General features: G+C 42.7%; 1 protein-coding gene across 1 annotated transcript in view; it reads right to left on the bottom strand.

Moving 5' to 3' along the window:
• Positions 1–25,184, bottom strand: part of LOC310648260 (serine/threonine-protein kinase tousled-like 2) — a 294,352-nt gene extending 269,168 nt beyond the window's left edge. Inside the window, exons 1-6 of the mRNA XM_083376011.1 lie at positions 25,081–25,184; positions 24,275–24,586; positions 18,202–18,284; positions 5,805–5,876; positions 3,481–3,550; positions 2,642–2,685 (exon numbers count right to left, since the gene is read on the bottom strand). Of these exons, the coding sequence (XP_083232137.1) occupies positions 2,642–2,685; positions 3,481–3,550; positions 5,805–5,876; positions 18,202–18,279 (264 nt within the window). The 5' untranslated portion in view covers positions 18,280–18,284; positions 24,275–24,586; positions 25,081–25,184. The remainder of the gene's footprint in view (positions 1–2,641; positions 2,686–3,480; positions 3,551–5,804; positions 5,877–18,201; positions 18,285–24,274; positions 24,587–25,080) is intronic.
• Between the last annotated feature and the right edge of the window lie 472 nt (positions 25,185–25,656).

A 25,656-nucleotide genomic window follows, 5' to 3' on the forward strand; every position in this document is an offset into this window, starting at 1 on the left:
CATTGAAAATGGGTCATTGATGGGTATTCCAGCATGGCAATGACCCAAAACACATGGCCAAGGCAACAAAGGAGTGGCTCAAGAAGAAGCACATTAAGGTCCTAGAGTGGCCTACCCAGTCTCCAGACCTTAATCCCATAGAAAATCTGTGGAGGGAGATGAAGGTTTGAGCTGCCAAACATCAGCCTCAAACCCTTAATGACTTGGAGAGGATCTGCAAAGAGGAGTGGGACAAAATCCCTCCTGAAATGTGTGCAAACCTGGTGGCCAACTACAAGAAACGTCTGCACCTCACAAAAACTGGAAAGAATATATTCGGAAAACGACTGGCTCATCTTATCAAAAGGGCTTACAACTAAAATTGAGGGGGGAGGGGGGCAATCTTCACGACCTTTAGAACCTAATTCCAAACAAAAACCACTAGATAACCAATCATATAAGGAGGTAGGGAGTAAAGTGAAAGAAGAAAAAAAGAAAAATGTAACAAAGTAGAGAGTGATGGGAAGGAGGGAAATCCCAGTTACAAAGTAGGAGATATAAGAAACATACCCAAGACCCATAAAGGACTCAAATGCCTATATACCAATGCTCAGAGTTTAGGGAACAAACAGGATAAATTTGAAGTATTAGTACATGAAGGTAGATATGATATAGTTGCCATTACTGAAACTTGGTGGGATGAAACTCATGACTGGAAAGTACTGATGGAGGGATACAAACCATTCAAAAGAAACACACCTAAGAAAAGAGGAGGTGGAGTTGCATTATATATAAAAGATCACTGCATCTCTACAGAAATATACAAAAACCAAGGATGAAAACCTCCTACAGTAGAATCCATATGGGTTAATATAATAGGGAGGAAAATGACATTGCTATAGGCATATACTACCGGCTATCCAACCAAGCAGAAGAAACAGATGAACTGTAGGAAACAGTAGTAATGGGAGACTTTAACTACCCTGATATCAACTGGGAAACAAACTCTGCATCAAGTGGGAGATCGAACAGATTCCTAAACAGCTTAGAGGACAACTTTGTCATCCAAAAGGCAGAGGAGGGAACTAAAGGAAAACCTATGATGGGCTTAATTCTTACTAATAGAGAAGAACTTGAAGTTGCCAGAACCTTGAGTGAGAGTGACCACATCATATTGGAATTCAATGTAATGCAAACACAAGCAATAGAATATAATCCAACCAGTGTCTTAAAATTTAAAAGAGCTGATTTTAACAAACTCAGAGACCATAAGAAAAATTCCATCGATGAAAATCCTAAAGGGGAAAACAACTCAAGAAGTGTGGGAAACTCTGAAAAATATTATCATAAAAGCCCAGTCCAGCACAATACCACTGAAAAAGAAAAACAAGAAATCCAAGAAGAAACCAGCATGGTTGTACAAAGATATCTCTGATAAACTGAAAAACAAAAAGGATGGGTACAAAACATGGAAAGAGGGACACATAACTAAGGTATAATATTTTTTTATTTTTTTTATTTTAATTCCATTTATATCCCGCCATATAAGAAACATACCCAAGACCCATAAAGGACTCAAATGCCTATATACCAATGCTCAGAGTTTAGGGAACAAACAGGATGAACTTGAAGTATTAGTACATGAAGGTAGATATGATATAGTTGCCATTACTGAAACTTGGTGGGATGAAACTCATGACTGGAAAGTACTGATGGAAGGATACAAACCATTCAAAAGAAACACACCTAAGAAAAGAGGAGGTGGAGTTGAATTATATATAAAAGATCACTGCATCTCTACAGAAATATACAAAAACCAAGGATGAAAACCTCCTACAGTAGAATCCATATGGGTTAATATAATGGGGGGGATGACATTGTTATAGGCGTATACTACAGGCTACCCAACCAAACAGAAGAAACATGGAACTGTAGGAAACAGTAGTAATGGGAGACTTTACTCTGATATCAACTGGGAGACAAACTCTGCATCAAGTGGGAGATCGAACAGATCGAACAAAATCAGCAGGGGATCAAATAATTTTTTCCCTCACTGTATATCAGGCATGTCAAACTGATGGCCGTATGCATCACGCCGAAACTGCGCCCACCCCATTGCCGGCAATGGGGAAAAGTTCCGATACGTCACACGACGTCACATGATGTCACACATCACATGATGTCACACGACGTCACATGACGTCGTGAGTTTGACACGCCTGCTGTATATTAACAGATGTATAAATGTGCTCAGAAAGTTCTCAGGATACTATTCTATTCTGTCAAATAATTACAGGTAAGGGATTAGATAAGGAATGTTGTGGTGATGATCGTGCAACAGGTAGCACACTTCTTCCAGGGCTTGTTCCTGGACCACTTCCTCCAGCAAACTAAAGGGAGAAGGAAGAAGGAAAAATATCAGCTACTTCAGGAAAGTTTTGTACAACGAGTCAAATGTAGAAGTACAACAAAATCATGCCTGCAAAGGGAGTAAGCAAAATGATCAAGACAAATTGCCTGGAAAGTTTAATCATATATTTTCAAGGCCCTACTCTTGAGGAGTATACACAGAATTTAGTGACTGTCTCTTAAACTAGTTTAACATATACATACAGGCACTGAAAAACAAAATTCTCTGATATAAGTTGTAAAATTGGCTTACCTCAAAATAGTCACTAATTTTATGCCCCCTTGGAGTAACTTTGCCTGGAAGAAAAAACAAACAGCACTACCATAATCACGTGATATTAAATTAAACAACTTGAAAACACTACAATACTTTAGAATATTTTTTTACTGAAATTGTTTCGATTTTGAGACATAAGCCTGTACACATGGATCAAACTAACTCTAGAAACATGCAACCAAAAATAGCTCCCAGGAGATAAACTGAAACACAAAATTTCCTCTCATGGTTTCCCTTAGCCTCCTCTTAGAAGAATGCTATAAGGAATAGAAGACTAATTCTATAATGAAAGGAAAAAGAAGGGCACACGCAAGAACAGAAAGAATAAAGAGTGTGCTCATGTAGAGCTGGTCAGTGGAAAGGGGAAAGAAAAATAATGAAGAGACATATGAGGAAGGCATTAGGGAAACAACTTTAAAAAATAGCAACAATGGCAGACCATAGAAACATGAAAAGGCTGCTGAATACAACTCTTGGATTTAAGAGCTTCTGGCTTATCTTTACCAACCATACTATAGCTACAAAAAAAAAGCAGCAGAAGAGACACATTCACTTAACTATTAATTACAGTTTAAATTAACATTCTTTAATTTACTATATTCAAAAGAGCCCATTTTAATGTAACTTCTACCAGAAATGCTGAAAACAAAAATTACACAATATAGCATAGTGTATTATGTAATTTTATTATCTAATATTGTATATCATAATTTCATGATATATTAGAATATTGTTGCATGTGTTCTGTGTATACCTGCAGAAAACCATCAACTTTTTCGAGAACTCTAATTACAGATCCTAATTACAGGTTCTACCTTGACTGGTCTCAAAGGGTTCACCTTTCCTCTTCCTGTTGCGCTGTTCATTCTGTTTTTTTTCAGTAATCTTAAGGGGGAAGAGTAGGGAAAATCTCAAATGAATTTCTGCAAACATTGAAGGATTTAAGGTTGCAACTTTTAAAAAAATGATATATGGTTATCAGCAACTCTTCCACAGGTATTTTAACTTTCAAAACAGGTTACATTTCCCTTTTTGGCATTTTTAGATGCAATTGTGGAACACCATACTCAACAAACAACCAATTACTGGACAGTGTAAATTAATTATTTAGTTAAGCTGCTGCAACAGAACTGAGTTAAACATATATTTTTTCACTCCCAAAGATTAAGACATTTTTGGTCAAAGTTATCTGAAATACAGGTAGTCCTCAACTTACAACCACAATTAAGAACAAAATTTCTGTTGCTAAGTGAAACATTTGTTAAGTGAGTTTTGCCCCATTTTACGACCTTTCTTGCTACAATTGTTAAGTGAATCACTGCAGTTCAAGTTAGTAACACGGTTGTTAAGTGAATCTGGCTTCCCCATTGACTTTGCTTGTCAGAAGGTTGCAAAAGGGGATCACATGTCCCCAGGAAACTGCAACTACCATAAATATGAGTCAGTTGCTAAGCATCTGAATGTTGATTGTGTGACCATGAGGATGCTGCAATGGTCATAAGTGTGAAAAATGGTCATAAGTCACTTTTTCAGTGCTGTTGTAACTTCAAATGGTCACTAAATGAACTGCTGTAAGTCAAGGTCTACCTGTAGTTGCAGCATCTTGTGTTCACACAATCAAGATTTGTGACATTCCAAGCCAGCTTTGGACAAGCAGTCAATTGGGTAAGCTGGATTCACTTAACAACTGTGTGATTCACTTAATGACCACAGTGATTCTCTTAACAACCACAGTAAAAATGGTTGTAAAATTGGGTCTGGTCAAGTGATGACTTGCTTAATGACATCACTTAGTGAGTGAAGTTCTTGTCCCAATTGTGGTCATAAGTTGAGGACTAAATGTAGCAGGAAATTAAATTGCTCAAAAAGTTATTTATTTATAACTGATATAACAGAAACGTGTTAACTATTTTGACATGGATGAAAACAACTGGAGTGTAACCCAAAGATGCTTTTTCATGAGGCAACTGGACTTTCTTGTTTTTCTTTGAAGACGTTTCGCTTCTCATCCAAGAATTTTCTTCAGCTCTGAAGAAGCTGAAGAAGCTTCTTGGATGAGAAGCGAAACGTCTTCAAAGAAAAACAAGAAAGTCCAATTGCCTCGTGAAAAAGCATCTTTGAGACAATTATGAACTGGATGACTGAGAATTTCCATAGACAACTGGAGTGTAAGTTATCCTTCTTGCTTAAATTTTTTGCTTCATTCTAATGTTTTCAGACAAAATTAAAGGAAAAATTATCTCAATCAAGGAGAAAATTTAGCATATGCTATTGTTTTTCTCCTATCATTTGAACTGGCTGTAAACTACACTTGGGCCCCATCTCCCACCAGGAAATTCTTTTTTTCCCACTTATCCTTTCCATATTTTTTCTATCTTGAACTATGTCAGATTGGATCAGTCCTAAAGATGTGAAAGCCTAGGGGCAAAAACTATATTTTCTTATTTTTCCTAATCTCCTTAAAAAACTGAAGAAAATGAACTATGAAATATTTAATATTTCCTTTTTAAATGGTACAAAAAAGATAAAAATGCAAAATAAATTATATTAGTTGTAACTTATTTTATGTAAAATATAACAATTCAAAAAATAAGCTAAATGAAATAGAGAAGCCTGTCACAAAATGTTTAAATTTTAGCAAATTCACACTTTTAGAAAGCTGTATAAACAGAAACTGTTGATAGTGATACTACTATAAGACTTGTTTCTGCCCAAAATATTCCTAAAAATTAGCAGTTCCTTTATTCAGAATAGATAAATCTGTTTTAGTATAATATGGGTGGTATTAGCTTTATTGCCTTCCTACTTATTCTAACTTGGCAAAAATGAAAATGTATTTGTAACTCCATTTGTTAAAAAAACTAAAAAGTGTCCTTATATACAAATAGTAAAATTTTAATTATTGTCTCAAAAAATACCTTTCTGAGAAACCAAGTTTTGCATGACACATTTTTTTCAAATTAACAAAGTAACTATATAAGATATTAAAATAATAATGCATATACTTTAATTTTCTCCCAAATATTCCTTTTCTGCAGGGATCCTCCCTGCCAAGTCACAACTTGCCTTCCTTGTTTCAAAATCTTTGAAAGTTTTACAGCTCTATGAGGAGCGTTTGGAAAATATCACTTTAAGTTACCTCCAGCTCCTTGTCACTCAGAGAACCCACACTGCACAAACTCTGATTGGAAGATTCACTGTTCAAGGGACCCTAGTGTAAAGGAAAGGAAAGAGTATTATCAGAAGGAAATGTTGTCTTCTTTAAATCAGCTGCACATTTGTATTCATCTGAGCATAAAAGTTATTGATAATTAAAATATAAATTATGACAATACAGATTGTTAGTTCTCCTTCTAGTACAGACATGTTAAACTCGCGACGTCACGTGACATCGCGCAACGTATCGGGAATGTTTTGCCATTGCCAGCAATGGGGTGGGTGCGGCTTCCGCATGACGTGTCCAGCCCGCGGGCCGGCAGTTTGACACCCCTGTTCTAGTACAATGGCCAGCATTTTCAAAACCTTAGATCAGTGTTTCCCAAACTTTTTCTTTCATTACCCCAAAAAAAGGTAAAGGTAAAGGTTCCCCCGCACATGCGTGCTAGTCGTTTCCGACTCTAGGGGCCGGTGCTCATCTCCGTTTCAAAGCCGAAGAGGACCTTGTCCGAGGACCTCTCCGTGGTCATGTGCTTGTCCGAGGACCTCTCCGTGGTCATGTGGCTGGCATGACTAGACGCCAAAGGCGCACAGAACGCTGTTACCTTCCCACCGTAGTGGTCCCTATTTTTCTACTTGCATTTTTACATGCTTTCGAACTGCTAGGTTGGCAGAAGCTGGGACGAGTAGCAGGTGCTCACTCTGCTACGCGGCACTCGGGATTTGACCCACCAAACTGCCGACCTTCTGATCGACAAGCTCAGCGTCTTAACCCACTGAGCCACCGCGTCCCTACCCCAAACTGCTCATCAAAAAATCTTTTTACCTAATGAAGGTAAAACACTTTAAGTCAATTTAAATTTCCCTGTTGTGATTGGATAATGGGTTTGTGTGTCATTACCCAAAGAAAAACCACTTTTTTTAACTGGAAGGGACAAGTTCCAACACCAGGAACATAAGCAACCTGATATATGAAACTGTGTAACCACAAAGTGACATTATAAACACAGTAGCAATTGCACATTAATAGAAAATCAATTCTTAATCACATTCCCCTCTGAAACTGACATGATCCTTGTGAAATAATTACAATATAGCAAGTATTCATTTTTAAAATTTAAAATGCAAACATATTCATAGACCAAATACAGGTGAAACTCGAAAAATTAGAATATCGTGCAAAAGTTCATTTATTTCAGTAATGCAACTTAAAAGGGGAAACTAATATATGAGATAGACTCATTACATGCAAAGCAAGATAGTTCAAGCCGTGATTTGGCATAATTGTGATGATTATGGCGTACAGCTCATGAAAACCCCAAATCCACAATCTCAGAAAATTAGAATATTGTGAAAAGGTGCAATATTCTAGGCTCAAAGTGTCCCACTCTAATCAGCTAATTAAGCCATAACACCTGCAAAGGGTTCCTGAGCCTTTAAATGGTCTCTCAGTCTGGTTCAGTAGGAATCACAATTACGGGGAAGACTGCTGACCTGACAGCAGTCATTGACACCCTCCATAAGGAGGGAAAGCCTCAAAAGGTAATTGCAAAAGAAGTTGGATGTTCCCAAAGTGCTGTATCAAAGCACATTAATGGAAAGTTATGTGGAAGGGAAATGTGTGGAAGAAAAAGGTGCACAAGCAGCAGGGATGACCGCAGCCTGGAGAGGATTGTCAGGAAAAGGCCATTCAAAAGTGTTGGGGACTTTCACAAGGAGTGGACTGAGGCTGGAGTCAGTGCATCAAGAGCCACCACACAGAGACAGATCCTGGACATGGGCTTCAAATGTCGTATTCCTCTTGTCAAGCCGCTCCTGAACAACAAACAACGTCAGAATCGTCTTACCTGGGCTAAAGAAAAACAGACCTGGTCTGTTGCTCAGTGGTCCAAAGTCCTCTTTTCTGATGAGAGCAAGTTTTGCATCTCATTTGGAAACCAAGGACCCAGAGTCTGGAGGAAGAATGGAGAGGCACACACTGCAAGATGCTTGAAGTCCAGTGTGAAGTTTCCACAGTCTGTGTTGATTTGGGGAGCCATGTCATCTGCTGGTGTTGGTCCACTGTGCTTCATTAAGTCCAGGGTCAACGCAGCCATCTACCAGGAGATTTTGGAGCACTTCATGCTTCCTTCCGCAGACGAGCTTTATGGGGATGCTGACTTCATTTTCCAGCAGGACCTGGCACCTGCCCACACTGCCAAAAGCACCAAAACCTGGTTCAATGACCGTGGGATTACTGTGTTTGATTGGCCAGCAAACTCGCCTGACCTGAACCCCATAGAGAATCTATGGGGCATTGCCAAGAGAAAGATGAGAGACATGAAACCGAACAATGCAGAAGAGCTGAAAGCCGCTATTGAAGCATCCTGGTCTTCCATAACACCTCAGCAGTGCCACAGGCTGATAGCTTCCATGCCACGCCGCATTGAGGCAGTAATTGCTGCAAAAGGGGCCCAAACCAAGTACTGAGTACATATACATGCTTATACTTTTCAGAGGTCCAATATTGTTCTATGTACACTCCTTGTTTTATTGATTGCATGTAATATTCTAATTTTCTGAGATTGTGGATTTGGGGTTTTCATGAGCTGTATGCCATAATCATCGCAATTATGACAAATCACGGCTTGAACTATCTTGCTTTGCATGTAATGAGTCTATCTCATGTATTAGTTTCCCCTTTTAAGTTGTATTACTGAAATAAATGAACTTTTGCACAATATTCTAATTTTTCGAGTTTCACCTGTATTTATTAGACAAACTTATATAGTTGGCTAGAGAATCAAAACCACATCATAATTAAAACAACTAAAACATTGAAACGCTAATAAAACTTGAATCCAGTGATCACAACATGGTGGCTGCATCAACATCCCAGCCCCAGTGCCTGGGAGTCAAATAAGGTCTTTACTGCTTTCCTGAAGGTCAACAAAGTTGAGACCATCTCTGAGGTGGAAGCTGCTACACAAAGCAGGCACCATATCAGAGAAGACACACTTTCGAGGCCCCACCAGGTGACACTGTGGGGTGGGCAGGGCAGGCAGCGGGGAGGCAGCAGCAGCAGCTAGGGATATCCCATTTTCATGCACACATGCCATCCCCAGCCTCTTTGGCCTGGAGCTTGGTGTGGCGGCAAAGGGTGCAAAAATGGGACTGCCCTGGCCACCTCCTCCCCACCTCCCTGCCTCCCCTCTTCAGCCTGGAGTTTGGCACAGCAATGGCAGTGTGTGTGGAAATGAGACACTCCGCCCACCACCACCTCCCTGCCACCTGCTCCGCCCACCACCACCACTGTCCCTGGCCTCTTCGGCCCAGAGCTCGGTACAACAGTAGCAAATGGTGTGAAAATGGGATGCCCCCGGCCACCGTCTCCCCACTGACTGTTATTCCCAGCTTCTTTGGTCTGGAGCTCGGCATGATGGCAGTGGCAGTGGGAGGCATGAAAATGGGAAGCCGCCACTGCTCTGCCTACTTGCTCACTCGGCTCTCCCTCCAGCTACCTGCGGCAAGTTTCAGAATTGGAAGGACCAGTGGACTGGAGGCATTTTGCAGTAGGCAGCAGTCAGCCAGTTGAGCAGCCATGGAAGAGAAGGTGTGACCTGGAATGGCAGGCAGAGGAGCTGGCTGGGGAATGGGAGTGGAACCCCCAGGCGAGGTCCAGCCAACTACTGACAGCCATGCCGAGCCTGTCATCTTGATCCACCCTGAGGGCAGCAAGTACTGCGACTGGGGAGGCAGCCAGCCCCCAGGGGATTGCCACTTCTCAGTCCAGTGCGAGCCTGCAACCTGGGGCTGCCGGCCCTCCACCAACTGTCGCCAAACTGCCCAGCACAGCCAGCCAGCCATTGCTGCAACCGCCGAGACCAGCCACTCAACCTGGACCTTTCCTCCTTGCAGAGGAGTGGGTCCCAGAACATTGGCCTGTGCTCACAGCCCAGCAGCCCCCATCGCTAAAAGCAACCTTTGATGGGACTCCAGAGAAGCTGGCCTTCTTCCTGAACTGGGTGTGGTCACACCTGGACCGGTTCAGCCAGATGTATCCTGACAACGAGGCCTGCATGGAGGTTACTGTGGCAAGCCTTGAAGGAGAAGCCGTGGAATGGGTGGTCGCCCTACATGACGAGGGAGCACCCGAGCAGGGAGACTCGGATGCATTCCTGGGAGAGCTCAGGGCCCTGTTTGGCGACCCCACGCAAACCTGACATGCTTAGACTGAAGTCCGAACCATCAGGCAGGAAAGCAGAACCGTAGCGGAGTACATCACAGAGTTCAGGAAGGGAGACTAAGACACTGGCCTGAAGGACTCCTAACCCAGTACTTCCAAGAAAGGCTGAGTCATGACCTGTTCCACTTGTGCCTTGCCCGAGGGATCCCGGACCGGCTCAACAATTGTACCAGCTGGTCACCACTGTGGAGCTAGACCTCACATTGTACAAAAATCACAAAGGGTTTGAGACGTGCCAAAAAGGGGGCAAGAAAGGCGCGTGGTAGGAGGAAAGCAGCTGGCCATGGTGTCCCCTGCTTCTGCTGAAGCTCCAAATTGCGCCCCCATCCTGTGCTTCCACTGCAGCCAGGAGGGCCATCAGGCAGCGGTATGCCCAGCACCAATGCCCAGAGTGGGTCCCACTGCCCCTCCCCCTCCGAAGCCTGAGAGGCCACCGAAAAGAGGAAACAAGAAATCGTGAGCTGCAGCCCAGGTTGTTGAGGTCTCCCCCTCAAAGAGCGAGGGGGATGGAACTCCAACCAAAAAGGAGCCGCCAATGCTCCTCTATGACAGCGAAACTGAGGGAGAGGACGACCCAATGGTGAGTGGACCTGTCAACCACCTTGAAGTTAGGGTAGACCTCAAGGCATTCCGCTCAGGGGCGAGGGGGATGGTGAAGGCCCTCGTAGACTCAGGCTGCTCCTGTTGCCTAATTAATCAAGCCGTGGTGCAGAGACTAGGATTACATGTGAGGAAGCTCAAGAAACCTGTCAAGTTTGAGCAGGTTGATGGCACGCTGATATGGAGCAAAGCCACTTCCAGGCCATATGGTGGCCAAATGTCCAGTTAAGGCACCCAAAGCAGCGGCAAGAAACAGGCAGGGCCCGGCCTAGAGGGCTCCATAGGTTGGGCTCACTTGGTAACAAACCAGCCACCTCCACCACAGTCAACTTTTGTGAAGCACCTCATGTTATCAGCAAGTGTGTTCGTGCCTGATCAGGGAGCGGTGGAGATCCAAGCCCTGGTGGACTTTGCCGTGCAATGGTCCATTCCCCAGCAGCAGGTGTCACCGCCGGTCTTGGTGGAGACGACTGACGGTCAGCCCCTTTGTTCAGGCCCTGTGGTTCCTGCCACCAGACCCCTTCAGATGCACATTGGGCCACATGTGGAAGAAGCCGTGTTTTATGTTGCTGTAGTGCCTGACTTCCCGGTGGTGCTGGGGCTGGAGTGGTTATGGGCTCATGATCCGCATATCATGTGGTCGTCTGGGGCAGTGCGGTTCCCCGGCAAGAAGTGTGCCACCCATCACCTGCATGCCTGCGCAGGGGGTGTGGCTATACACGTGGACCTGGACCTACCTGCGGAGTTGGTGGACTATGCCAATGTGTTTGGGGAAAAGGAGGCAGATTGGTTGCCCCCGCATTGGTCTTATGACTGCCCGATTGATTTGGTGCCCGATGCCAAACTGCCAGTCGGCCGGATTTACTCCCTGTCGGAACCGGAGTTGATGGCATTACAGGACTTCATAGCGAAGAATCTTCGGAAGAGGTTTATCCAGCCTTCTACCTCCCCGTTGGCTGCACCAGTGCTCTTTGTCAAGACTTAGTCGGGGGAGCTGCGACTGTGCTGTGATTATCGGAAATTGAATGCAATCACAGTATGGAAGCGCTACCCCCTTCCTCTCATCCCTGAACTGATCGAGAGGCTTCATCAGGCCAAAGTCTTTACGAAGCTGGACCTGCGGGGTGCCTATAACCTGGTTCGAGTTCGGGCCGGCGATGAGTGGAAGACGGCCTTCCGGATGCATTACGGCCACTTTGAATATACTGTGATGCCGTTTGGTTTGACCAACGTGCCCGGCGTGTTCATGCACTTTATGCATGACGTCTTCAGGGATTGGCTGGATCAGTTTGTCGTCTACCTAGATGACATCCTGATCTACTCGTCCCCGCAAGATCACTGGAAACATGTGTGGCTGGTGCTACAAAGCTTGCAGGACAACCACCTACTTGCAAAGCAAGAAAAGTGCCAGTTCGCACAAACGATTGACTTTCTAGGTCATTATATTTCGCCTGCCGGTATGGATATGGACCCCGAGAAAGTGAAGTGACTGCAGGCATGGCAACCTCCATGGCAGGTGAAGGACGTGCAGCGACTGTTGGGGTTCGTGAATTATCTCATGTTTGTTCCCCACTTCGCTGCCTTGACTGCTCCCCTTTCCAATCTGCTCATAAAAGGGGAAAAGTTCTGTTGGGGTGCTAAGGAGCAGGGAGCCTTTGATGTCCTGAAGGCCGCCTTTGCCTCCAAGCCCATCCTTAAGTATCCTGATCCATTCTGGCCATTCGTAGTGAAGACGGATGCATCGGATGTGGCCGTTGGGGCAGTACTCCTACAAGCCTATGCCCCCGCAGGCATCTTGTTCCCATGTGCCTATTATTCCTGGAAGCTGTCGGCTCTGGAGCAAAATTACACTATATGGGACAAGGAGCTGTTGGTGGTTAAGGTTGCCTTTGAGACATGGCAGCACTATCTGGAGGGGGCTCGCCACCAGGTCAAGGTTCGGACGGACCATCACAACCTAGAACATTTACAAATGACCCAGACACTGAAACAGTGCCAGGTGTGATGGTCACTGTTTTTCACTCAATTCGATTTCCGAGTGACCTATGTTCCTAGTGGGTGGAATCAATGTGCTGATGCGCTGTCCCGGAAGCCCGAGTATACCCGAAGAGAGGACAAAAATCCCACCTCAAACGGTGATTCCATTGGAGTGGTTTGCGGCCACCGAGGAGCCCATGGACCTCTGAGCTAGGATTCAGGAGGTGCAGCGGCAGGATGCCTTCGTGACAGCTCATCATTGGGAGCTAGATGGGGACGGGAGACAGGAGACCCCTTGGGCATATACGGAGGACTTGTTGCAGTTTTGAGACCGCATCTACATACTTGGAGGACCCCTTCATGGCCTCATTCTACGACAGTGTCATGACAACCCAGCGGCAGGCCACTTTGAAACACTGCACCTCGTCTACAGGACACTTTGGTGGCCGCGACTCCGGCATGATGTCGGGATATGTGGCATCGTGCGGGATCTTTCAACAGGCCAAGTATACTACTAGTGCACCCATTGGTCTCTTGCAGCTGCTACCCATGCCGCTGTTCTGTTCCAGCCTACTACCGGCCCTGCAGAAATGTCAGGGACAACCCCTTTTCAAAAGTCAATAGGCTGGAAGTAAGCCCGCCAAATTTATTTACACAAAACAGATCCAAAACAGAGCAAACAGAGCAAAACAAATACGAACCATGACCAAATCAGAAGCTGTTCAAACGGATGCCTTCAGCAAGCAGCACCTCCCACACATTCCCCTTTTAAACAGTTTCAAGGCGTGGCTTCTCTTTGCCTCCTCCCGAGGTGCCCCATTGCCTTCCTTTGTTTACTCCTGCTTGTCTGCCTCCTGCTTTGGGCGTCCTTGAACAAGGCCAGCTGTGGGTCGTCTTCGACCAAGCTGTCAGGCTCACACAGCTGGGTCTGAGGAAGAACCAGACGGGAGGGGCCTGGCTGAGAGCTCTGTGATACCTCAGAACTGTCCTCTGCAGGCTCTCCAATCCCCTCCTCCTCCTCCTCAGAATTGTCCGATTCAACTGCCAAACCCACAGGCTGACACTGAATCACAACAGCCGGAAAGACTGTGGGGGGCGGTCTCATTGGACTTCATTACCGAGTTGCCCCCATCAAAGGGTGCAACAACCATCTTGGTGGTGGTGGACATGCTCACCAAGATGGCCCATTTTATTCCGTGTGTGGGTCTCCCTACAGCACGGACGACGGCCCAGTTTTTCATCGCCCAGGTATTTCGGCTGCATGGGTTACTGGACTGTGTCAGACCGGGGGGGGTGCTATTTATGGCACGCTTTTGGCAGTCCTTATCACGGAACTGCAGGTACAGGTGTGTCTGTCGTCCACCCATCACCCCAAAACTGACAGGGGCACAGAGAGGGTGAACGCCATCTTGTAACAGTACCTCCACTGTTTCAGCAAAACCCAGCAGGACAATTGGGTGGAGGTGCTGGCTGTGGCAGTGTTTGCCTACAACAACACCCAGCATGCATCCACCCATGTGTTGCCATTCTTTGCCAGTTACGGCTTCCATCCACAGCTCTTCCTGTTGGCTCCGTCTGACTTCCCGGTTCCGGCTGTGGATATGTTCCTCCAAGAGCTGAAAGCCGTGCACCAAGTGGTTCGAAACCAGCTGGAGAAAGCCAAGGAGGACTACAAATGATTCGCAGATCGTCATCGAGACGTCCGTCCGTTATTCTGTGGGCGATTGGGTTTGGATCTCCACGCGGTACCTGCAGAAAGCACAGCCGTCGAAAAAACTCAATCATCTCTACTTGGGGCCATTTCCGGTCGACGTGGTGATCAATCCTGTGGCATTTTGCTTATCCTTGCTGCGGACCATGCAGATTCACCCGGTTTTCCACAGGTTGTTGCTAGTACCAGTAGCGGCCGACTGTCCACATCAGCTGGCTCCACTGCCACCGGGACCGGTAGTCCCTCATGGAGAAGCGGAGTATGAAGTGGACAGCATTTGGGAATCCCGCCGGTTTTGGGGCCGGTTTTAGTACCTCGTGGCATGGAAAGGTTATGGACCAGAGGACTTCACCTGGGTTGATGCTGCTGACATCCACACCCCTTGTCTGGTCCACAACTTTCATGCCCAGTTCCTGCAATGTCCCAGTCTGCATGGTCCCAGAGGAGGGGGCCCTGTGGGGGGGAATAGTGTCATGCCCCCGTCAGAGCCTGAATCTGCTGAGGAAGATGATCTGGAACTGAAGCTGACAGAGATCAAGGGGAAGGTGTCGTTGACTTTGGAGGAATATGGGAAGGAGCAGGCCGAGGCAGGCCAGGGCCTTTCAGGATTGGGACGGCTTGAAGGCTATTTGTTTTCTACTTGGCCTTCAGTAAATTGCTGTTCTAAAAACTTTTGAAACGACTTGCAGTCAGAAGCTGCTGAAGGGGTGTGTGTGTGTGTGTGTGTGTGTGTTTACTTGTTCTGAGACTTGCCAGAAACGTGGGAGCATTTGGGGGAACATTTGAAGCAATAAAGGGGCGGTTTGAACTGCCAGCTGTGTTGCCTCTGTGCCTTGCCCTGGGTCATCACAGTATCTATCTACTAAGTACCTCAAATTGAGACAAACATGCAAAAAACTAGGACCAAAATACATCGGCCCCTTTTTATTGTGAAAGTTATAAACCCAGTGAGAGTGGAGTTGAGATTACCTAGAATACTAGGCAAGGTACATCCAGTGTTCCATTGTTGCCTGCTGAAGCCATTTCAAGACTCCACAATGAGGCCAGTGGGGACAGCAGTCCCGGGTCCAATAATGGTGGGTAATGGTGTGTGTGTGTGGGGGGGGGGAGATGCACTATAAGTCCAATGGATTCTGCATTCCAGAATCCACAAAGGGAAGTTACAATACCTGATTCAATGGAAGGGCTATCCATTGACAGACGTTAGATCACAGGTCTGCAACCCGCGGCTCCGGAGCCGCATGCGGCTCTTTCAGCCGTCTCCTGCGGCTCCCACTCCTCTGCCATGTGCAGTCCAAAAAAAAAAAGTGGGACTAAAAAAGTTCAACCAATCAATTCAAATATGCAGGGTAGGTGCATATCTCGCCTTGGCTCCACTCTTCAGTCAAACCCTGTTCTGCGCATGCACATGCGCACACATTTTTTGCAGCTCCCAGTTTTTCCTTTTGTGAGGGAACCGGTTCCGAGTGGCTCTTTCACTGTTTCAGGTTGCTGACCCCTGCGTTAGATGGATAAAGGCTGATCATGTAAAAGCGGATCGTTTGGTGAAGCGATTCCACGTTAAGTATCTCCAGAAGCCTGGGGCCCCACAGGGGATGAGGTAACACGATATAATGTATATCTATCCTGTTTTCCAGGTTCCTTCCAACTTCTGGGGGGTCAGCCTGTCAAATTTGGGGAAAAACTCCATGCTGTTTCAGATTCTTTCTTTCCTTGACTTGCCAACAGAGACAGTAAGGGGAGAATGGAACGTGGGTTGTATCTGCAGCTGTAGATATTGTTTTGGAAACTGAAGTTTCTTTTTCATAATAATTGTCTGATGCTTAATTGGGTAATGTGACCTGCACTGTCAGGGGGGGAAGGGAGTTGCTATGCTTTGCTATGCTTTGCTTATACTGCTTTCACGCCAATTTAATCAGAGCTGACTTGGAGATCATTACTGCCAGTATGTATTTCCTAATAAAGTCTGGGATTAGAGATTGCAATGTCTTAGGTGTGTCTGCTTTGTTGGGATCATCAGCCGGAGTGGTGACACCAAGTTAAATATGGCAAACCATAGATATAGGGAGTCCTAAAACCCATAGCTGCTTTGTCTTATCAGAGTTGAGTCAAAGACAATACTTCCCCATCCAGACCCATACAACCTCCAGGAGCAGAGAAAGCACCTCCACAGTGTCCATTTGATGGCCTGGGACAGAGAAACACAGCTGACCACCATTAGCATACTGATATTTTACCCTGCACTGACAGATGACCTCACTCAGCAGTTGCTTGTAGATGTTAAATAGGAGTGGGGAGAGAGTGGGCCCTGTGGAACCCCACAAAGCATAGGCCTACATCTAGACACACAGACACACCAAATGCAACTGACTGGAACCAGCCTTGGAGGAAGAAGAACTACTGAAGAACTATGCCTCCCACTTCCAACCCCCTCAGAAAAATAACATGATCAATGGCATTGAAAGGCACTGAGAGATCAAGTAGGGCCAGGAATGGATCCTCCCCCCCACATCCCAAACTCACCAGAGTCATTCACAAGCATGATCAATACTGCCTCATTACTATATCTCTAAACATATAAATGGGTTGAGTGTTCTTCCAAAAATACTTCAAATTCTCTGCCTCATTCCAAACAATATATACAAAAACAGAGGAAGAATTACTTGATGATTCAAATGCACTGACTTAGAAAGTTAATTGACAAAGGAAGAAAGCTAGAGTAAGACTGAAGAAAATAGAGGTTTTGTCCTATTAGATGGGATATTATACTATTAAACAGATGTTTGAATATGGGTAAGAAAATGGGTAACTGTTAGAAATAAAAGTATTATAATTAGAAGTATAGGATTTGTAACTAGAATATTATACTTTGTTATGAGATGGGAAATATGAAAATTCTAAAAGGGTTTGAATAAGGGAAACTTTTGTTACCCAAATATAATTTATTATGGGAAAATTATAAGAGATAGAGTTATTTTGAACATTGATGGGAAATTAAAATTTAAAAAAGCAGAAAAAACAGGATATTGATTGAATAAATGGATTTTAAGTGGAAATGCAATTGAGATATGTTCTGGCTAGAAAAGATATTATAAACTACACTATCGATATTATGTATAATACCAGAAAAATGTGATGAAGATGTCTGTATTTAATTGTAAATGTATTAACAATAACAAGAATTGTATTTGCCCAGTGTGGAAAAATGCATACCACCGGAAGAGGACCAAGGAAGCACTGGATGGTGTAGACTGGAACTAGACTGAGAAAGTACTACTATGTACTACTGAATTACCAATGGACCCAGACAACACATTGTTTATTAAGTACTTACGATTGTAAAATTAGAAAATGAATAAAATATTTATAAAAAAGAAGACTGAAAACAATGTAGATAAGCTTGAATATTGGGTGGAAATTAACAGGGTCAATACGTTAGAAAGCAGAACTTTTAGAGGGTTGTGAAATGCAGTTATTTACTTTAAATTTTGGCATTTATTAGCTGAATTTTAGCTGCATTGTTTATGTTTTGATTATTTTTATTTGATGAATGTGGCCTTTTACTAATTGCACAGGCCTGCTTAAAGTATGATTTAAAAGTGCCAGTCACAATTATCTTGCTTTTGATGATGCAACTCAATAGACCATCAACTCATACGGCTCAGGCAAGTTCAATTATTATCATATTTATCACTGAAATATCAACAGGGTTGGTAATATGACTTTAATCAATTCCTGTGTGTGAAATATGATTGTGTACATCTTGACCATATCCCTGTTTTTTGACATAATCTTCCCATCTAATAAAATGTTACTAAATCCATACAGAAGTGTACATGTAGTCAACTGGCTGTGCACATAACTAACCTTAGCAACACCTGCTCCAGTAAACCTGGCCTCCAACAGTTCCTGCCGGCGTGGATCTAGGCTATGCAATTCTTCCATATCTGCTAATAAAGAAAATAGAACACTTTAAGAACAGTCAATGCTATCAAAATTAATAATTCATTAACAATATCTCTCTTCTAATTACTGCAGGGGTCCCCAACTACCAGGCCTTGGCCCGTTCAGAACTGGGCTGGGAAGTGGCAGGTGAACGCATGCACGCAGCTCCACTTGTGCGAGTGATGGGTGAGCACACACGCACAGCTCCATTTGTGTGGTCGCGCAAATGGAGCTGCGTGTGCATGCTCACCTGCCACTCACACATAACCACTGCCTCTCACTCCCCCCCCACCAGTCCACAAAGCATGAAAGGTTGGGGATTGCTGAATTGTTGTATTAATATGAACTTGTTTACAAAACTACCCACAAGGGCTTTTTCATGGTCCAAATATTATTTTATAGTGATACCACTAAAATAGATATATCAAAGTAGCATTTGTATTTCTATGTTAAACATTCATTTATTCAGGTTTAGTGAATAAATTTGCATACATTATACAAGTATAAGAATATGGTACAATTACCATCTCCATTTAAACGAACATACAGGTAGTCCTCGAGTTACGAGTGTAATGGAGCCTGCCCATTCCACTCGTAACTTGAAAACTCGTGGGAATCTCGTACCTTGAATGAGATCACTCCCTTGCTCATTAATCGTAATTGCACTGGATTTGTAAAATTCAGTCATAGTTCACTTACATATGGTTTACTGAATAAACAATCATTGGCCAGGTTTGCTCTACATGCTAAGCCAAAAGCCATGTTCATAAACCTCATCAGCTGTGTTCACACAGCATAGTAAAACAAAGCAAACTAACTTAGTCTAAAAGTGACTTAAATCTCCTTTCCTATAGCAAAAAACTATAAGAGCAGCATTTTCTTCTCTAGAACTGTCAACACTGTTGTCTCCAACAAGCCTCTATCTTTCGTATTATATGTACTGTGGTTTTTTTGGAATCCAATATCAATAAAATCCTTTACATTAGAATTATTCTAGTAGGCAAACATCTCTACTTTGTATTAGGAAATTAAGGATGGAGATCTATTGGATTCCAACTGCAGACCAATGCGGTTAAAAAAATAGTATAGAAAAAGGAGGCTTAAAATACTGCAGCATTAATTAGAGACCTATAGCATAACTGCAGAGAAATGATATAATTGTACAGATACAGAGTACCATTATGTACTCTAAAATGTCTTCAATGTCTCCTAAAAAATGTACCTATCAGATATTCCCTTGCAAAAAGGGAACACTAAGGATTCTGTATTTGCATCAAATACTGCTTATCATTAACTATGCTTCACAGAAAACATGACTTGCTTTTACTATCCAAGATATTCATAAATAGAAAAAGCCAGATCTCTTCTGAAGGGACTCCTTTCTGCTATGTTCCTTAGATTCATTGTTCAGAATTAACTGGAAGGGACAAGTTCCAACACCAGGAACATAAGCAACCTGATATATGAAACTGTGTAACCACAAAGTGACATTATAAACACAGTAGCAATTGCACATTAATAGAAAATCAATTCTTAATCACATTCCCCTCTGAAACTGACATGATCCTTGTGAAATAATTACAATATAGCAAGTATTCATTTTTAAAATTTAAAATGCAAACATATTCATAGACCAAATACAGGTGAAACTTGAAAAATTAGAATATCGTGCAAAAGTTCATTTATTTCAGTAATGCAACTTAAAAGGGGAAACTAATATATGAGATAGACTCATTACATGCAAAGCAAGATAGTTCAAGCCGTGATTTGGCATAATTGTGATGATTATGGCGTACAGCTCATGAAAACCCCAAATCCACAATCTCAGAAAATTAGAATATTGTGAAAAGGTGCAATATTCTAGGCTCAAAGTGTCCCACTCTAATCAGCTAATTAAGCCATAACACCTGCAAAGGGTTCCTGAGCCTTTAAATGGTCTCTCAGTCTGGTTCAGTAGGAATCACAATCATGGGGAAGACTGCTGACCTGACAGTTGTGCAGAAAAACATCATTGACACCCTCCATAAGGAGGGAAAGCCTGAAAAGGTAATTGCAAAAGAAGGTGGATGTTCCCAAAGTGCTGTATCAAAGCACATTAATAGAAAGTTATGTGGAAGGGAAAAGTGTGGAAGAAAAAGGTGCACAAGGAGCAGGGATGACCGCAGCCTGGAGAGGATTGTCAGGAAAAGGCCATTCAAAAGTGTTGGGGACTTTCACAAGGAGTGGACTGAGGCTGGAGTCAGTGCATCAAGAGCCACCACACAGAGATGGATCCTGGACATGGGCTTCAAATGTTGTATTCCTCTTGTCAAGCCGCTCCTGAACAACAAACGTCAGAAGCATCTTACCTGGGCTAAAGAAAAACAGACCTGGTCTGTTGCTCAGTGCTCCAAAGTCCTCTTTTCTGATGAGAGCAACCTTTGCATCTCATTTGGAAACCAAGGACCCGGAGTCTGGAGGAAGAATGGAGAGGCACACACTGCAAGATGCTTGAAGTCCAGTGTGAAGTTTCCACAGTCTGTGTTGATTTGGGGAGCCATGTCATCTGCTGGTGTTGGTCCACTGTGCTTCATTAAGTCCAGGGTCAACGCAGCCATCTACCAGGATAATTTTGGAGCACTTCATGCTTCCTTCCGCAGACGAGCTTTATGGGGATGCTGACTTCATTTTCCAGCAGGACTTGGCACCTGCCCACACTGCCAAAAGCACCAAAACCTGGTTCAATGACTGTGGGATTACTGTGCTTGATTGGCCAGCAAAGAGCCTTGGTGGAGCAGTGGGCTGATGCCTCCTTAAGTAACACCAGCTGCCTGCAATTAGTGCAGGTTCGCATCCCACCAGGCTCAAGGTTGACTCAGCCTTCCATCCTTCCGAGGTAGGTAAAATGAGGACCCAGATTGTTGGGGGCAATAAGCTGACTTTGTAATAATGCCGCTTAGGGTGTGTGTGAAAGCCCTAACAAGCAGGCATATACATAGAATGAAGGCTACTGCTAAGCTTGTAAGCCGCCCTGAGTCTTCGGAGAAGGGCGGGATATAAATGTAATAAAAATAAATAAAAATAAATAAACTCGCCTGACCTGAACCCCATAGAGAATCTGTGGGGCATTGCCAAGAGAAAGATGAGAGACATGAGACCGAACAATGCAGAAGAGCTGAAGGCCGCTATTGAAGCATCCTGGTCTTCCATAACACCTCAGCAGTGCCACAGGCTGATAGCTTCCATGCCAGGCCGCATTGAGGCAGTAATTGCTGCAAAAGGGGCCCAAACCAAGTACTGAGTACATATGCATGCTTATACTTTTCAGAGGTCCGATATTGTTCTATGTACACTCCTTGTTTTATTGATTGCATGTAATATTCTAATTTTCTGAGATTGTGGATTTGGGGTTTTCAATTATGACAAATCACGGCTTGAACTATCTTGCTTTGCATGTAATGAGTCTATCTCATATATTAGTTTCCCCTTTTAAGTTGCATTACTGAAATAAATGAACTTTTGCACAATGTTCTAATTTTTCGAGTTTCACCTGTAGTTACCATATGTCCTCCATTATGTAATTATTTGGGAACCTCTAATTTTTTTACAAAGTGCAACATAAATGAAAGCATGAATGGCTAATAAGGAGCATTTACTTTTCATTTCTTACTAGCTGATGAAATTCCAGTCAGCTTTACCAAGAATGTATTGCCAAAGTATTAAACAGTGATAGCACAGATTCTCAAACTGTGTTTTGTGACTCTTCGTGAGGTCGGAATGGGACAACTCACTGCGGCCAACTCACCGCTGCCAATTCACTATGGCCAATTTGCCGTGGCCAGCTCACAAGAGAATTTACCACAGCCACAGGAAAACTCACCACAGAACACAATTTTATTTAATTATTTAAAATAATTAAAAGAATATTTTGTCATTCACATTTCATTTTGTCCCTCCTTTTGCATCCTTTAATAATTCTATTTCACCATTTCTTCAATATTACGAGGGCAATTCGGAAATAAACCTCCATTTGGTTATCAATGACACTCGCAGATACAGAACTTTTATTATACGCATTAGAAAACTGCATTACATTACTTTTGGACATAATCGCCAAATTGAAGCACTTGTCATAGCGTCTTATAAGGTTTGAAATTCCTTAGTAGTTGCTCAGCGCTAAATCTGGGCTATGGGGTTATCAAAAACATCCCAATTGGGTGCATCTAGCAGTGTGCGGGCAAGCATTATTGTGAACCAACACCACACTGGAAGTGGTGCCATAGAAAATCCCACCAAATGTGAAGATGCCAAAGGAGTACTGCTAGTGAAGTTCATGGAGCGTGGTTCAACCATCAATTCAGAAGTCTGTGAAACGTTATGAAAACTCAGACGAGCCATCCATAACAAGTGTCAGGGCATGCTGACTTCCAGTGTGGTATTGGTTCACAATAATGCTTGCCTGCACACTGCTAGACACACCCAAGAACTTTTGAAGCAGTTCTGTTGGGATGTTTTTGATCACCCCCACATAGCCCAGATTTGGCGCCAAGTGACCACTGTAAGGAATTTCAAACCTTGTAAGATGTTATGACAAGTGCCTCAATTTGAATGATTATATCGAAAAGTAATGTAATGTTGTAGTTTTCTAATGTGTATAATAAAAGTTCTGTATCTGTGTCTGTCATTGGTAACCAAATGGAGGTTTATTTCTGAATTGCCCTCATATATAACTTTTGTCCTGTGGCAAGTTGTCCTGCGGCGAGTTGGCCATCGTGAATGGCAAGCTGGCCATGGCGAGTTCATCATGGTGAGTTGGTTACAGTGAGTTGGCTATGGCAAGTTGTCCTAGACCAGGGGTGTCAAACTGCCGGCCCATAGGCCAGATGCATCATAGCAAAACTGCACCCACCCCATTGCCGGCAATGGCAAAAAAAAGTCACAACACGTCACAACACGTCACGTGACATTGCAAATTTGACACCCCTGTCATAGACCTTCATGGGGTTGCCAACAATTTACAAGGAAGCACCAAATAGTTTAAAGTTGATAAGGCCTATGCAACTAAAGCTGGAGCACTGTCAAGTCACTCCTGCTTTGCTTGGGCAAACCAATAATGGGAGCAGTGGCAAAGCAGGCAGCAGACCCTGAAGTGCATTGTAATCACTGCTTGTACAGGCAAGGCCCAGAGGAAGCTTTGAGGAATAGCTAAATCAGTGGGTCTAGCCATCTGTCAGAACAATTCACCAATCATGAGAGGGTTTTCTTTTATCTTTTTTAGTTTTATTCATGGGGAATTACAGAAATTAATGTATTATTTTAGGGTATACTGTAGTATTGCAAAGTTTAGAGAACATCTTAGTTACTGAACAAGTGGACATGTTGGAAAAATTGTGCTTAGTTTCATTGAAATAAGTGAACAGCTGATTTTAAGCAAAATGGCATAATTGAGAAGTATCAGATTGACTAATTCATACATTTCCAAACACTTTATTTGCAGAATATTTTGTTCTATTTTCATTGCCCCAACCAAATGATAAGGCACTGAATCATTCAGCATCTAGCACATGCTTAGGAGAAATATTCTTGAAGGGCAGCAACTGCCCTTTAGAGGGGGGGGGAAACACGCACACTGACATCACACCAATTGTTCTCTATTTTACCCTAACATCACTTCTCTGGAGACTGCTGTAGAAGAAAACTGTCTGTGGATGTTGTTAAAGTTCACTGGCCATTAGAAAAACAGGGAGATATCTTTATAATTTGACACAAAGCAGTAAAACAGAACACCTAATGGACCATCTTCTCCCTTGTTTACTAACATCTTCTGGACAGATAAGACCTGTTAACATCAGAGCTACGTTTAATCTGGGTTATCATGCTGTCTGTTTGGAATTCCCTAAGAAGATTCACCTCATCCCATTGGCACTTCAAATGGTGCATTAAAATTCCCTCTCCCCATCAACCATCTATTATTCTATTTTTTAAAAAAAGATTTTATTAAGTTTTTCTTACATACATATATTAATTTTTCAACCAGCGTGCTGTCTGGATTCAAAGGTGCTAATACATAGTCAATTCCTAATCCTTGGGTCTTTCCTCTAACCATTTGTAGAATGAATCCCAGATTTGGTAATATTCTGTTTCTTCTTTATCTTTTAATCTCATAGTTAATCTGTCCATCTCTGCGCATTCCAATATTTTTTTAATTATTTCTTCCTCTGGTGGTAATCCTTCATTTTTCCAATATTGCGCGAAGACTATTCTTGCTGCTGTTGTGACGTGTAGAATCAAATATAAGCTTTGTTTTTAGTCTTTTCTGGCATTACACCTAATAAGAAAAGTTCAGATTTAAATTTAACATGTTCTCCCAACATTTTTTCTAACCAAACATGTATCTTTTTCCAATAAGCCTTTGCTTTGACACATGTCCACCAAATATGGTAATACGTGCCTGAATTATGTTTACATTTCCAGCATCTATCTGACATATTTTTAAACATTTTTGCTAATCTTGCTGGTGGCAAGTGCCATCTATAAAACATTTTATATAAATTTTCTTTATATGAAGTTGCCATTGTCAATTTATAATTTCTCTCCCATAATTTTTGCCATTTTTCTAGTTCTATACTATAACCAAAGTTTTTTGCCGACCTTATAATTCTTTAACTTGTTCACTTTCCATCTCCAAAATTAACAAAAAGTTATACATTTTCTTAATTTCTCATCAGAAGTTAACAATATCTTGTCAAATACAGTTTGTTCTTTATAAAACCCAGTTTCACCTCTTTTTCATATCTATTTTGTATTTGTAGCTGTACCCACCATGACAGGTTGATGCCCTGATTTTCCAATTCTTGTTTCGATTTTAAATTCCCATCAGTATTTCGAATATATGTCCAAATTTTTTCGAAGTCTACCAAGTTTGGATGTAGAAAAGCTTCCATCGTTCATAACCACCCTGGAATTTTTACATATATTTTAGGTTTTTCCCCATACTATTAACAAAGCATTTCTTATAGTGATTTTGGAAATACTTATGAATTTTATTTTTCCCATACCACAAGAAAGCGTGCCATCCCAATTGTAAGTCATGTCCCTCCAAATATAACAACCTTTTATTTCTAAGAGTTATTCATTCTTTCACCCATGTTAATATGGATGTTTGTTAATACAAAGCCCACTCAGGTAGCCCAAAACCTCAATTTTCGTTAGCATCTTGTAACGTTTTCATCTTAATTCTAGCTTTCTTTTCGTGCCAAACTTCAAAATTAATGAATTTAAATCTTGAATTTTTTCTCACATTTTATCGGAATTGTTTGGAATAAGAATAAAATCTTTGGCAATATATTCATTTTGACTGTAGCAATTCTTCCTAGTATTGACAATTGCCAATTCTTC

The sequence above is a fragment of the Vipera ursinii genome, assembly GCF_947247035.1.
Source record: "Vipera ursinii genome assembly, chromosome: W".
In the NCBI taxonomy this organism is placed as follows: Eukaryota; Metazoa; Chordata; class Lepidosauria; order Squamata; family Viperidae; genus Vipera; species Vipera ursinii.